This window comes from Meles meles, unplaced genomic scaffold (genome assembly GCF_922984935.1).
Source record: "Meles meles unplaced genomic scaffold, mMelMel3.1 paternal haplotype, whole genome shotgun sequence".
Taxonomy (NCBI): Eukaryota; Metazoa; Chordata; class Mammalia; order Carnivora; family Mustelidae; genus Meles; species Meles meles.
Genome location: NW_025721432.1, coordinates 45451 through 61460, shown reverse-complemented (window position 1 = coordinate 61460; position 16010 = coordinate 45451). Strand labels below are relative to the sequence as shown.

General features: G+C 45.0%; 1 protein-coding gene across 1 annotated transcript in view; it reads right to left on the bottom strand.

Annotated features, from left to right (window-relative positions):
* Positions 1–237: 237 nt before the first annotated feature.
* Positions 238–16010, bottom strand: part of LOC123936378 (zinc finger protein ZIC 5-like) — a 56681-nt gene continuing 40908 nt past the window's right edge. Inside the window, exons 3-4 of the mRNA XM_045996966.1 lie at positions 10455–10545; positions 238–1499 (exon numbers count right to left, since the gene is read on the bottom strand). Of these exons, the coding sequence (XP_045852922.1) occupies positions 1438–1499; positions 10455–10545 (153 nt within the window). The 3' untranslated portion in view covers positions 238–1437. The remainder of the gene's footprint in view (positions 1500–10454; positions 10546–16010) is intronic.

Below are 16010 nucleotides of genomic sequence, written 5' to 3'. Positions count from 1 at the left end.
AGAACACTTTGATATCCTGATTAGGATGGTGTTTACATTAACATATCTATGTGCTCAATTGGTGAAATCTGAATACAGTCTGTAGTTTAATTAGTAATACTGTGCCATTTTCAGTTTCCTGGCTTTCATAATTTACTGTGATTATGTAAGATCTTATAACTCAGGGGAACCTTGGTAAAGGGTAGATGGATCTAGTATTTTTGCAACTTCTTATGAGTCTAACATTGTTTTAAAATAAAAAGCAAAAAAAAACAAAACAAAACAAAACAAAATGAGAAAACTGAATAGGAACTGTTTCTAAGTGTTGCTCTGCAAACAACTTGTGGCATTTCTGGTTCAGTGTAGCACTCAAGACTGGAGGGAGCCCCTCTCCTGCCTCTTCCTTTGGGCCATCAAGTCTACCTACTTTTATGAAGAACATCTTGCATGCAATTCAGACAGTTGTGTTCAAAATATCTGTGTGAGAGGAGCCGAGGATCCCTTTTCCAGGTGCCATAGTCTTTAACCCTGCTTCCTCCATCTTTTCCTTTTACTGTTATCACTGAAGTTGATGTTGAAGAACTGGGTCATTAATTCTGATCAGTCAGCCCATGTTTACTAGGCAAAAAGTATGTGCAAAAAGGAATATAATTTATTTGTTATTTTGGTGTCTTTATGCATATAAACACAACAGACATCATGTTCTTAGGAGGGTCTGGCTCTGGCAAACCTCCAGGGTCAGAATCCAGGGAAGATCACTCTTTGTGTGTCTCCTCACTGTTCTGGATGTGCGCCCCTCTGGGGTCCTGTAGGCACTGTCAATTGTGGTATTTTTGCTAATTTTTGTGTATATGTCCCTCCTCACTGGGGCAACGATCCTGTCTTCCAGAAAATTTTCATCCAAGCGATTGTTAACATTTGCTATCAGGACTAGGTCCTGTGATGGACTTCTGTCCCAGCTGGCATAGCCACAACACCCTTTGAGATGCTACTTAAAATCCCCTTGACTGTCTGGTCACCCATCTGCATGTCACCATCTCAACCTTAGAACCTTATGGGAGTTCCTGTCAAATGAAATCTAGATTGCTGCCCATTGTGGCAGAGGCTGATAGTGCCAGCCCAAATCTATTTCTCTTCTTTTTCCTTTATAGAAGAATCCCCAATTATTTTGGGAGGTGGCAAGATGCTCAACTAATAAACCACATTTCCCAACTTCCTGGGTTTCTAGATGTGGACATGTGACAAGTTCTGGTGAGATATAAAAAAGGTTATTGGGTGGGACTTCTGGGAAAACTTTTAAAAAGACAGTTGTGAAGTGCCTTTTTTGGTGGTGGGGGTACTCCTCCTTCTTTCTTCTGCCTTCTGCCTGGAATCCAGATGTGATGATTGGTGTTCCATCACTAGTCTTTGCTCATGAGGTGGTCTTCAGGATGAAAGCCAGAAGCTAAATATACAGAGTCAAAGAATTGAAGGGGCCTTGGTTCTTGATGTCTGTTGCCATGCCAGGCCAGGACTGCCACCTGTAAATTTTCAGATGAGAGAAAAATAAACTTCTGTATTCTCTTTGCTCTTGCTATTAAGTCAAACAGAATTCCTAAGAGATGGTCTTTTGTGTGAGGTGCTGCTCTGGCCTGTCTACCTTGGAACTTATTACAAAGCCAGATGAGGTCACTGTGGCAGGTTGTGTGTTCTTCATGAACATTGACTGATATCAAGGGAACATGTGCTGATGTGTTTGAAGAGGAGAGTCAGTAACTGAGTGGAGTGTGGAGGTGGGGAGGAGGATGCTTGGCTTGGAAAGGATGGGGGGGCGTAAGGAGTGATTGGGTGTGCATGAACTTTAAGCTATACTTTTTGTGGTAGGGTGTCACCGCCTTCTCCATTCCTGAGCTTTCTGAGTCACTCCCCCTGCCAACAGGCCCTGGGAATTGAGATCCTGCTCCACCCTCCAGACCCACAGGGAAGTTGTCTCTGGTCCCAGTGAAATGAAACATGGGGAAAGGGCATTTGGGGGAGGCCTCTTGAAAGGAGGACTCTTCAGTGACTCACTGCTCAACTTCCTGAGGTAGGAATGAGTTAAGCAACAGTCAGCTTTTTGCCTGATGTTAGTCCAGGCCTCTGATTTAAAAAAAAAAAAAACAAAAACGTGGGATGTTCAGGAAGGGAGAGTCAGGCCCATTCAGGACTGGGCATTTACATACAGAAGCTCAAGCCTGTGCACAGCTCACAGGCAGAAGAGGACTTAATGGAAGCCGATGGAGATGCTCTTTGTGGAAGGATACAATGAGAAAGAAGCAGCTCTTGTTTTCCCTGGTGTCACCATGGTTCTGATTGATGACATTTCCACAGAACAAGTCCTCTTCCCTGCCAGGCTCATTTGTGCTCTTGTGTGTGGGCTCCTGCCCTCTGCTGTAATGGGGTAGCCACAGTGGATGTGCTCATGGCCATGATGAGTTTAATGACCTCTAAATAGAGTGAAGCTTGTTTTGTTTCTATGAAAGAAGAAATGACAACTTATCTTTCCCTTCTCCCTCTTCTCTTCAGCAGTTTGGCTTGGTTTTATATAGCTCTGTCTTGTCTTGGGACCCACACTCCCAAGGCCTAGGTCTTGCTGGTACTAATACAATTGGAAGGCACAACCACACTCCTCTCAGCTCGAGATAAGAATTTAAATTAAACCTCATTTAGCTGGGCACTCCCTTTTGATTTATCGGCAGATGCCTCTTGCTGTTTGAGCCTTGTTAAATTGCTACCAAACACCTCATTGACCAGCTGTTCCTATTAAGCCAAAAGGGCATTGCAGAGCAGGGTCAATCCCCTTGCACTTTGGATGGTTCTTATATGTTATCCCTGTGGAGTGGCCACAGGGAGGGTATTATCCCCTGTACCCTGGGAGCTGTCTGGTTAATGGCAGTAAGAGATTCTTCTGCCGATGGGTGGGAGTGGGAAGGGACAAGCTGCACTGGCCAGGGACCCGTTGCTCTGTTCTGCATGCTGGGGTCCTGCCAAGTCTCTGAATGAGGCAAAGTCATGATGCCCAGCCCCTGGTGTAATGTCAGGTAGGTATCTTTCCTGTGGATAATGAGCCTAGCACGCGTATAACCTTCTCCTTCACTTACCAGCCAAGGGTGTGGCTTTGCAGAGCCAGAACCGACCTAACTATGGCTAGACATAGGTGCAGCTCACTCTGTGTAACCCATGTGTTCCCTAGAGGAAGAAAGGCACACACTTCCATCAACTGTCTCACAAGCACTTGGTGACACGGATGGAAAAGCCTAGGGCTGTTTGCCTGCATGTGCTGCATCTTTGTGTTGATAAGAAAGAGTCCCTGTCCTTGCGGTGGACACAGCCCTGTGCTAGGGTCAAGGCCTAGGCAAGCAGCCTCCATGAGCTGCTCTGCCTCCATGTCTGGCCTCTGTGGAGCACTTTTGTATAGTGTAGGAGCTGCACAACTGCACTGGGAACCCCACTGATCACTCCTAACTCAGAGGGATCCTAACTGGCTGCCTACATTTTTCTCTCCACTATATACTTTTTCCACTCCTCAGTGTCCTCCTATCCCCTGCATTCACTCCCTTTCTATTCTCAAACTAAGTCCCACCAGAGGCTTCTCTGGGGACAGAGTACAGGTCAGAATGGCCTTGAGAGTCTTGAGGGAAGCCATCTAAAGTTGAGCTTAGGGCCTGACCCCTGGCTCAAGGCTCGGTGGGGCTTGTGTGCTGGACCCAGGCAGCAGGGAAGCTCTACTTCTAAGTGCTTGGTTGTAAGGAAATTGGTAGTATTGACTCATAGACCTGGATGGGACCCAAGAAGCCACAATCTCCATCACTGTTCTTACCTGAGATTCTTGTTCCAAGTGGCAGAGGCATCACTTTGGATTTAGACATTTCAGCAAAATGTCTCAAAGGTAGGATTCTGAGAATATCCCCCTGAGTTCATCCTAGGACCCCTCTCCCTACAACTATGGTCCCCCTGAGCCAGGGCCAGGTCTGGTGGAGCACTTTGGGGCTGGGGTTTAATGTCTCCTGAAAGTCAAGCCATATTCCAGTCCAGGTCTGTCTCAGAGAAAAACTCCACAAAGGATCTTTAAGAACTAATATCAGAGTATCATTGTCTGCTGTGATCTCCCCTTCCTGTCCCCTCATGACACAAAGACAAGCACATAACAGCTCTGGGCCAGAGGGGGTTCCTGGATGTAACCTGTCCAGCAAAGTGTCATCTTCTCCAGTTTCCTGGGTCAGACCCTCCAGGAAAGTGCTGGGCTGTGAAAACCCAGGGTTCCCAATCTCATTCTCATGGGTCAACCTGAGCCTCCTGGCCACATGTCCTTTCCTGTAGTCTTGTCACATCCACACTGCTTTCCTGAGACACAGCAGAGTGGGCACATGCACTGGACAGGAATGAATGAGCTAAGCAGGTTCTCAGGTTGCTTACGGAGCCCTCTCTGATGCTGCTCGGTATTTTACTTACCATTTTGGTGCCCACAGCAGGCAGCCCTGATGTTTTCTAAGAAAAATTATTTCCTCCTGTGTGCTTCACAGAGGGATATACTCATTCTCCTAACACAAGCTTTATTTTTCATCTTTGTAAGGGTTTTTATTCTCATTTCTCTTTTGTTTTCTACTTGGTGATCAAAAATCTTCTCAAAGATGGCCAGTAGTTTTTGCTCCCTTCCCTGCAGGGATGCATGGGGCAACTCTGTGTCCTCTGCACAGACCACACCTATGCAGGATTTTGCCAGAGCTTCACTACTAGCTCCGAGAAATCCTCCTGTTAGCCCACTTTGTTGATTTTCTTTCCTTTTTTATTTTCAGCATAACAGTATTCGTTGTTTTTGCATCACACCCAGTGCTCCATGCAATATGTGCCCTCCCTATTACCCTCCACCTGGTTCCCCAACCTCCCACGCCCTGCCCCTTCAAAACCCTTGGGTTGTTTTTCAGAGTCCATAGTCTCTCATGGTTCATCTCCCCTTCCAATTTCCCTCAACTCCCTTCTCCTCTCCATCTCCCCATGTCCTCTGTTCCTCCTCAGTTCCGGGTGTTTTCCTCTCCCAAAACTCATCTACTATTTTCTTGTCCACTCATGGCCTTGAAATACGTGGCACTTTGATCCTTTTGCTCAGAATTTCCTTACAGACTTTGAGAATTCTTCTTCCCTTTTGGCATTATGACAAATAGTTAAGTATGTTCTGATCTGAACATCAGGCTTCATGTCTGCATCCTTTAGGTTCAATGTTCTGTACTTTTCTTTGTTCTCCATTGGTTCTAAAAAAATTATATTTGTGTCTCAGGCATAGGGGAGGGATAGCGCTTCAGGCTCTGGCCTTCCCCCTCATCTGCACACACTTCAGGTCCAGCTTTGATTACACTTTTGGGAGGCAGCATTAGATAGCAGAAATATTTCAGACCATGGAATCAGACCTAGACTGAACCGCTGCCCCTTTCTAGCTGTGTTACCTTGGGAGATTATTTAACCTCTCTGAGCCTCAATTTTTCAGTATAAAATGGGATAATAGTCTTTGCTTCAGAGGACACCCAAACAAAGAATACAAAGGATGGGCTCATTTAATCGCCAGATGATGGAGGGATCATTTATGACCCAGGTGATTTAGCCTCCCTTTGCCTTTTTAGTCTTTATAATAAAAACAAGAGAGGATCTTAAAAACACACTTTTAAAAGTTAAGCTAGGGGGAGCCTGGGTGGTTCAGTGAGTTAAGCATCTGTCTTCAGCATGAGTCATGATCCTAGGGTCCTGGGATTGAGCCTCATGTTGGGCTCTCTGCTCGGTGGGGGGTGCGGGTCTGCTTCTCCCTCTCTATCTGCCTGTCCCCCTGCTGAGCATTCTATCAAACAAATAAATAAAATCTTAAAAAAAAAAAAACTGAGTTGGCTGCCCACTCATGTCCATAGCAGCATTATGTACAATAGCCAAAATGCAGAAGCAACCCAAGAGTCCACTGATGGATGAATGGATAAACAAAATGTGGCATATACACACAATGGAGTATTATTCAGCCTTAAAAAGGAGTAAAATTCTGACGCATACTACAACATGGATGAATCTTGAAGACATTATGCTGTGTGAAATAAGCCAGTCACAAAAAGACAAATACTGAATGATACCACTTACATGAGGTACCTAGAATAGTCAAATTCTAGAGACAGAAAGTAGAAGGGTGGTTGCAGGGGGCCGAGGAGGCATAAAATGGTGAATTATTGTTTAATGGGTTTCAGTTTTGCAAGATGAAAAAGTTCAGGAGATGGATGGTGTTAATAGTTGCACAACAATGAGAATGTACTTAATGCCACTGAATTGTACACTTAAACATGGCTAAGTTTTATGTTCTGTTATGTGTCTATTTTATCACAATTAAAAAAAGAAAAGGTGAGCAGTCCATGCTTTTCAGTTATGTTGTCCTCTAATTGTTTGCCAGTCAAGAGGAAGCTGTTTTACTTATATTTTTATTATAGTAATAGATGCATATGAGTGAAAAAATTAAACAGTACTGTCATGGAAAATAACCATCTTCCCCTCTCTAGGGGAATTCTCCCCAGGTCTCACCAGTCACTGAGAATATTTTTAGCTGAGTAGTAACACTGCCTCTGATCATTTTGAAAGTCCAAAGAATTCACGGGCATTGATTTTTCTTCTTGAGATTCCATTTTAGAAATTGTTGACTCTTCTGGTTTGGAAAAGGGTAGGACATCTTCAATGAAACCATCAACCATCAGGTTCAGTTGGGACACTGACTGTGAGCAATGATTTTCTGCATCAGCTGCCATTGGGTTGGGGGGCAGGGCTGGGATGCACGCCATATACTCACGGTGCCCATAATGCATCATTTTCTTTCTACACAGTGGCAGCAAAAGGGCACATCCAATATTGTATTATTTTCTTCTTTCATTCATGACGATGTCCCACACGGGCCCTGAGAGTCTGAAAAAAGAAGCGTTTCCTAGGTTCTAAGAATGAAGGGAGCCCTAGCCAATGCATCATGCTTTCTCTGCTAATGATAGACTCATGCATAAGAGCGACTGTAACTACAGAGGGGCGGCAGGCATGAGAAGGAGGGACTCAACGGTCAGTGGCTGGGGTCTGAAGGATAGCAAAGCTGTGATTAGAATTCTCAATCAGACTTCCATGATTGATCATGGCCTGGGGCGGCAGGTGAGAGAAGTCTGTGGACACAAACTCCTCCCTCGGCCCTGTCTTTTCTTCTGTTGGCAGAGTTAAATCCTAGGGGTGATGGAAAACTCGATCTTACCCGAGAGTGTAACTTTAAAGGATCTGCTGAAGGGGAGGTGGGGTGGATGAGTGCTGGGATTCAACAACTCTCTCCCCACAATGGCCAGAGGGATGTCTCTCAGACACAATGCTGACCTTCTCAAGCCTGATCAAAGAACTCTTGAGAGTTCTTCCTTCCCCCTCCTCCTTTTTCCTTCCTCCCTTCCTTCCTCCCTCCACAACTTCTCTCTTTTCCTAGATGCCTTCTGGATTATCCTCCTGTCTTTCCTCCTCCTTTCTTACCCACCTACTTATCTATGTCCTTTCCTTCCTCCTATGTCGATTAAGCACTGACAAAGGAAAATTATTTCAAGGAAGAAACCACAGTCTACTGAAAAGGGGCACGCTCCCCCCCACACACACACATGCAACGGCAATATAGTGTGAGCTATAATAAGGGTGCTAGGACGGACAGAGGCGTACTGACGAGAGAGTTCCTACAAGCTTCCTGAGGTGAAGTGGCAGGGTGCTGCCCGCAGAAAACACAGCACAAACACAATGGCACCAAGACAAAAAGGGCCGCAGTGTTTTCTGGAAGTGTAGGCAGGTCAGTGCCATTGAAGCATGGTTTCTGGGGGAAGGGGTCTGAAATGAGTCTGGAGAGGTCAACAGGCCCCAGTTATGAGAAACTTTGTGCCTAAGAACTTTATGAAGGCAATGAAGATAAATCATAAGTCTTAAGCAGAAGTGGTAGGGGTGACTCGATTTTAATGAAACCTCCATAAACACACGTGCAGGTCCCTGTCTCAGCACACTGCTTAAAACTGCAACTTCAGGGGCGCCTGGGTGGCTCAGTGGGTTAAAAAAGCTCTGCCTTTGGCTCGGGTCGTGATCCCAGGGTCCTGGGATCGAGGCCCCGCATCAGGTTCTCTGCTCAGCAGGGAGCCTGCAAATTATTAAAAAAAACAACAAAACAAAACAAAAACAAACAAACAAACAAACAAAAAACCTGCAACTTCACACGCAGCTGCCCTCCTTCCTACTTTATTTCTCTCCACTGCTCTCATCCCCGTCTGGTGTTGGATTCACTTAATTTTATTCATTGTCCATCTGCCTCTGCTGAAATGCAAGCTCCATTTTGAGAGACAGGGGGTTTGGTTTCGTCCACTGCTCTATCCTTTGGACCCAGAATACCATTCAGCACATAGGAGGCACCCCATGAATAGTGCTGAACAACACGGTCTTTTGAAAGGCAGTGAAACTCAATCATCTCAATGCTTTATTTGGAGGAAAGACTTGGCCTTCAAAGAGGACACTTCATGTCAACATGCCCAGTGCCAATTCCATGCAGAACACGCGTGAAATGCCTCAACAAGGAACCAGGTCTTATTCACCCAGTGCACACTAGGGAATCCAAAAATGGCTTCTGAGTCATGAGAAATCTGGACTGTCAACCCAAGGGATTCTCTCTTTAGTTCAGAAGGTGAGCAATTTCTCTAGAATATTCTACACATCTCAAGAAGCTCCTTTCGGAGAGACAGAAGACTCGGGAATGTAATGTGTTCCTCAAACACAGTGGTCATGGAATTAAAGCTCAGCAGTGGCCAGTGAGGCTCCTCAATCCATGTATCCAGGCTTCCCGGAGGCAGGGAGGGGGACTGGTGCCCCCCTTCCAGGACGCCATCATAGAGCTACCACAGCAACTTCTGATAGGGTTCTGACATTCTGACCGCCTGCCACAGGAGGCCATCCCCATCTTAACAGAAGGACGCCATGGCTGGGGAAGAAGTAAGCTGGAGAGGGAAGTGCCTGGTATTCAGCGCCCAACTTCCCGGAGTGAACCCCAACTCCGCCACATTCCAGCTGCATAACGTGCAAAGAGCAATTAATCTCCTGTGCCTCAAGGACACCTTGGGAACAATAAGGACCCTACCTCAGAGGGTCACTATGAAGATGAACCGAGTCAGCCTTCAGTGAACAGTGCCCGGCACATAGTACATGTCTTAAAAAATGTGGTATTCTCAGGGCACCTGGGTGGCTCAGTTGATTAAGCATCTGCCTCTGGTTCAGGTCATGATCCCAGGGTCCTGGCATCGAGTCCTGCATTGGGGACCCTGCTCAGTGGGGAGCCTGCTTCTCCCTCTGCCTTCTGCTCCCCCTGCTTGTGCTAGTTCTCTCTCCCTCCCTCTCTCCCTCCCTCTCTCTCTCTCTGATGAATAAATAAATAAAATCTTCTTTAAAATGTGGTACTTTTGCATTGGTGCATCTTAGAACATAACAGGTGCTCAAACAATGCTTATTGAATTGACAATATAACATACACTCATCTGAATTTCCTTAATAGATGCCCACAGAAAATGACAGGAAAGGGGCTTCAGCACAATGCACCCATATCCCTGCTTGGAAATGTTAAAAAGATACTAGTAACTCGAAAGGCTCTGCCCCTTTCTGGCTGTATTGATTTGAGGTATAAACTTTAACTGCAAAGGCTGCATCTCCTCTCCTGTGAAACTCAGCTCTCTCCAGGGATTGCCCTGTGGCTTGTTCAGGTAACAATTTGGTGTTTTACAAACACGAGAGCACTATAAAATATTGTCGGTATTATAAACAGAAAAGCTCCAGGCACTCAGCAAAAGAAAAAAATGGAATGTCAAACTACTCTGTCTTCTTACATTTGTGCAAAATTAAAATGACTCTTTGAAGAATCCAGTTTGGATAAGCCCATGTCAATACCACTGATACAAGCCATCACTAATGACAAGATTGATAGCTCAGGAGGGTGAGTCATTTCATGTTCACTGTGCATCATGCTTAATTCGCCAAAAGGAGTTTGTGTGTATAATTAATGCACTTTTCTTCCTGGCTTCATCTGGAAACATGTAAAGGGTCTCCAGGGAATTCTATAAGTTAGAAACAATTAATAAAATAAAACCACTTAATTAAAGAGAATAATTGGAGCCTATTTTGTCCCTGAAAACAGAGGGATAAAAATCACTTTGGAAACACATTGTAGAAAAATGGGCTGAGTTTTCAAAGAAAGAACAATGCGTAGACGGGACACATGTAAGTCATGATAGTGGACGGATTTCCCAGGCCCTTTGTTCTACAATGATTTCAAACCACCTGACTTGACATGTACCAGGAACAGAAGATCACTGCCCCTACGATGACAAGTGCCATTCCTATGGAAGCAAGCTTCATGTGTTCATTATCTCTGTGTACATTTACAGCACCTCCCCTGTACCCACCATTGGGACCCATCAGCAAGAAGCAGCCACTCTCCCTCTGTCTTCCAGAAACTCCCAGTGTTGTCAGGAGAAGAAAAAAGTCCCCATGCACCTAAAATGCAGAGGGGCAAGGACGACATGGAGACAGAGGTTAGCACGGAATGGTCAGTGGGAGCTCCCCAAGCAGCCCCAGAGAAACACTGCTTTCAGGTGCCCTGAGTTTTTGGAAAGAAGCCCACCCTCACCGGCATAGGAAGAGAAAAATGCAACTGCACATGTTAACATCGTGTCCTCAGCCACCGATATGGGACTGCACATGCTGCTCGGGCAAATTACATAAATCTCCACGTGTTACAGGAACAGAGTATGTGTGTCAGAGCAGAAAGGAATGATGCTGGAAACCCGATGGGGAAAGTGCATGTATGTGGAATCAGAAAAACGAGTTCAGATTACATCATCATGTTATCCAGTATGTATGCAGCATCTCCAGGCTTCGGTTTTCTCTCGAATGAAAACGGAGTTCTAGGAACGCTCAGATGGTAGTACACAGGACTATGGTTCCCAGCTCTCTGCGTCCCTCCCGATGAGATGGGCATTCATCTGTGCCCTTTGCACTGTGACTGCCAGCACCTCAAGAGAAACAAGGAACATTCCCTGCCCTGTTGTCAGGTTTGGGCACATGACTAGCTTTGGCCACCATAATGTGCAGAAACTTAAAATGCACTTATGTTGTTCATTCACTTTACACCTGCATTTCAGCCCCACCCCCCCAGGCGGTAGGACCACGTGGTTCCGATGAGGCTGCTCCCCGAGCCTGGGTTCCCAAAGCAAAAAAATCTCCCAGAATAAACCTGAGCAGAGCTGCAGACAGCTTGGATAACTACTGAAATTTGGGGGTGGCTTGTTACTAAAGCAAAAGGTCAGCAATACACAGGTGAATGAACAACTTACAGGCTAAGAGGAAGTCATACAGGTAGTTTTACAATAATTAGAGATGCGTCGTGATAAATACATGCGTGAGATAGTACTGAAGAACCAATAACATTTGCAAAGACACTTGTCCCATATTAGGCAGTTAATCAATGTCTGATTCCTTCACCTTGGACCTTGCAGAGAGAGGCGACAGTCTCAGAGTTAAGCAATTATAATGAAGGTCATGCCAAAGCATGAATACATTAATTGGCTCCATATTAGAGACCTGCCATCAGAATTAATTGGACATTTTTTAGACTGGCTCTTATGCTTTCCTTTGACTCTGTCCATTTTACAGACGAGACAACAGAGATACAAAGGGCAGCTCTCGATCCACTTTAAACAGCAATTCTGATCATTATATAAATCTAGGTGGAGTCCCTAAAAGACAGCCTGATGCCATATGTGCTCAATAAATGTAAACTACTGTCCACATTTATTCCTATGAACATTCCACAACTAACACCTGTTGCAATTTACTAAGAGGGGGTTACACCTGTACCTCCTCATGACAACTACAGCACACCAAATTCCTTTTCCTTCACCTTTTCCTGATAGTGTCTGTCACCATTTCTGAATAAGTGGTGCGAGAAGCTGTTTTCAATTCCTTGGAGACCTTTCCGTGCAAAGACACAGTGGTGAAATATTTGGATTGAATGAAATATTTGGATTGTGTAATTCACAAGATAGGTTACTGCTTTTTGTTTCTTCGGTAAATTCCACACAGTGAATTTCTAGTGCAATTTCAGGACTTCAAAATATTTGGCCCGATCATTAAAAACCAATCAATATGAGCCTTTGAACACTTATTCATTCATAAGCCGATTGGCTCTATTTCATTGTCTTCAAATGGCCGGTTGCATCGGTTTGTCGTCTTAGCGACTTTAAGATCAAAGTCAGCGGTTCTTAAACTTTCAGAGGTGGCACACCCCTTTCAAGGCGACAAAAGCTTGGACACTCCCTCTAGACAAATGCCCATCAAGAATTCGGAATCCCGGCCACAATCTCCCCTGGGGATCCCACGCTGACAAATGATGGGACGCCAGGGTCACTGGTAGAGCGGGTGTCTAGAAATGGGGTGCCTGTAACATACAACAGTTCCCAAATCAAAAGATGAAGGAGGGAGGCCCAGATACTTCTCTTCCAGAACAAGACTCCAAATCCCCCATTTCATGGGGATCAGTGGGCCAACCTTACCTTGATTTTCTGTGTGCAATTTCTGCACAAAGTGGGGGCTCATAACAGTTCTCCCCTCATGGCAGTGTTGCGGAAATGAAATGAGATGATCCATGACCATGGCACAGTGCCCAGCCCAGTATAAGCTCTTCATAAACATGAACTACTGCCACCATGTTAAAACGCAGGACACTGGGACCTGAAAGAGGAACAAGCTGCCCACAGGTGTCCATCTCCTCGGTGGCAGAGCTGGAGGAGACGCTGAGATGCTGAGGGGCTTCCAGAAGAGAGCTTACAAGAGAGCCAAATGCCAGAGTTAACCAACCAGGGCATCTAGAAAGAAGTGCTAAAATCAGCTGCTACTTGTTCGTGGCTCAGCTGTTCCATTGCACCAGCTGCTCTAAACTTTCAGACGTGTCTTAGCACAGCACAGAATCATCCCATCCTATAATCATCCCATCAGCCTCAAATCTAATTTCAGTCCTTGAGAGGCTGGCTTTTTTTTTTTTTAAGGGGGCCTAAAATTGAATATCCATTCCTATTTATAGTAAAAGGACATTTCCTAAGAAAGTGCCTCGTAAGGATTCAGATCTTTCCTCAGCAGTCCCCCCCACCTCTGGCCATTTTGGGTCTATTTTGATTCTTTTCCTGATTGAAACACGTCTCAGAGGTTCCCACTGCTGAAGAAGGAGAAGCTTCCCGGCAGGTCCATAGCCATGGGGTGTGTCCCGGGCCAGCATTAATGGGACGGGGCCCCAGAGAAGGCAGCACTGCCCCAGATTTGGTGATGGGGAGAAATCATCTCACCACTAAATGCCAAGTATGTTTCTAGAAGAGTGGTGAAGAGCTAGCCCAAATAAAAACTCCAAGATTATAGTTATCAGTAGCATGGGAAGTTGTTTAAAATAAAAAGACGAGCCATCAGATGTGTGGTCTAGTCACAGCAATGAGCCAAACTGGGACAAGAAACCATGGTTACTGGCCCTACGCTGCCATTTCCTAACTGGGAAACCTTGGGAATCTGCTGGCCCTCTCGGGCCTCAGCTGCCTTTTATGCGAAACAACTAGGCAGCGACAAGGTATCAGACTAAATTGTCTATAAAGACCTTTTCAGCTTAAGAATCAAAGGGATAGAAGAATATTTATAGCAACATATTCTGTAAGAGCAAAAAAGTAGACACCAGCCAAATGCCTACCGTTACTTGAGGAGATAATGGGTTGCTCTTAGAACAGAACACTACACAGCAGAGAAAGTTAACCATATGTATGTGCATTGGTCTCAAGCAAACTTAAAAATTAAAAATACAATGAGTACCAAAAGCACGAGAGTATTGTATGATCTGTTTCCATTTTTTAAAAGATTTTATGTATTTATTTGAGAGAGAGAGCAGGAGCAAGGGGAAAGGCAGAGAGAGTGGAAGAGGGAGAAGCAAGCTCCCCATTGAGCATGGAGCCCAACATGAGCCTCAATCCCAGGACTCTGAGATCAGGACCTGAGCGGAAGGCAGATGCTTAATGACTGAGCCACCCAGGTGCTCCTATCTGATTCCATTTATATAAAGTTCAAAAGCAGGCAAAATGAAAGGCATGCAGAACATGATCAACATGAAATTCAGGCTGGTAGCTACCTGGGGAGGGGAGAGGGCAGACACTGTCAAGGAGGAGCCCTTTGGAAGATTCCAGAGACCCACAACATTCTATTTTGGGACCTGTAGAGTAGATACCTGGGTTTTTCTTTTGTGTTTATTATTACTCATTGTCCCCATGGGGGGTCATGAACTCTTTGAACATAGTCTATGTATCACAATAGGAAAACGGGTCTTAAAAGGCTCCAGTGTTGTAATGAAAAGGGATGCTACATTCGCACCAAATACATGATACACTATTAACCCTACAACAACCTGACAACACAGGGCATGCAGGTCCTCGCTTCGCAGACAAGGAAACTGGTTCTGAGCAGCTGAGTAGAGAGGAGGGGCGATGCGTCAGATGAGACTTGGTGACTGCAAGGTCCATGTACTTCCCACCGCACCAGGCTTTGGGTACACTGGGGGGGGGGGGGCTACAATTACTTTCCCCTCATTGTCCAGGACTTTATAACTAAAAGGGCAGGAGTTCAGACTCTGGCCCTGAAGGTCAGGCTCCTTCCAGCATGCACGACCAAATACTACAAAATGCAGTCAAGGAGAAACTGGTATTAAACATGCTAGCTCCAAAAGAAATATACTAAGCCTCTCCAGTTTATTCCCTTTTGATCTGGTTTGTGTGAGGTCGGCGAATTTATCTCTGATATGTGCGGCAGTGGAAAGGTGTACAGAAAGATAGGACTATGCTAATACAGTGGTCTGCATATAATTTTCATATCCAAATGCATCCTGCTCTTTGCAAGGCCAATTTTCTCCAAGGATTCTATGTGCAAATATGTGCAAATATGTTCAAGCTTCCCCCCTGCTCCAAACAGCAAAATGGCATTACTCCATTGCTTGATATCCACAGAGGTTCTCATTTAAGTAGGGCTATTATCTCTGCTGTTTATGAATTTGTTTCCCATCTCAAGAAATTTCAACCCACCCATAAGCTCCAAATGTGTTTCCTTCCATTTTTTTCCCATTACTCTTAATAAGGTAGTAAAATACAATCCACCTACTGGGGCGCCTGGGTGGCTCAGTGGGTTAAAGCCTCTGCCTTCGGCTCAGGTCACGATCCCAGGGTCCTGGGATTGAGCCCCGCATCAGGCTCTCTGCTCAGCGGGGAGCCTGCTTCCCATCTCTCTCTCTACCTGCCGCTCTGCCTACTTGTGATCTCTGTCTGTCAAATAAATAAATAAAATCTTAAAAAAAATTCTACAGCACAATAACCCTTCTCTGGATTTCTGTTTACTCATAAAGTAAAAGAAACTAGTGTCAGTTCACTATTCTTAAGTTACCATAGCTAGGTCCAATGTTTTTGTGGTCTGGGAAAACCGTTGTTGATCTGTGCTTATAACTCTGGGTCTAATTTTATTGGGGGGGGTGGAGAATGAGAGAGACAGAAAAAGAGATTCAAAAGATAAGGGGAAAAACAAAACAAAACAAACAAACAAAAAAAACCTCTGACCTTGGACAAGTCTCCCACTGATTTCCAGTTTCCTAATCTGTAAAATGAGAAGTTTGAACCAGGTCATTTCCGCCATCCTTCGTGCCTTTAACAGAACTGCCTTTTAATTCCACTTTCCTCCCAGAGCTTTGAATCCCGACCTAGAAATCCACTGTACCTTGTAAATGTTTTTTACAGTCCTTTTAAAATTCACACTATTGTGGTGGTCAAAGCTTAGAGAATGAATTTAAACCTAAAAGTTTTTAAAAGTGACTTCGAAGACCTTCCAAGAACACTCAACTTTTGTGCTGTTTCAGCATAAATCTTGGGAAGGGCTGCTCTCCTCGGACTTTT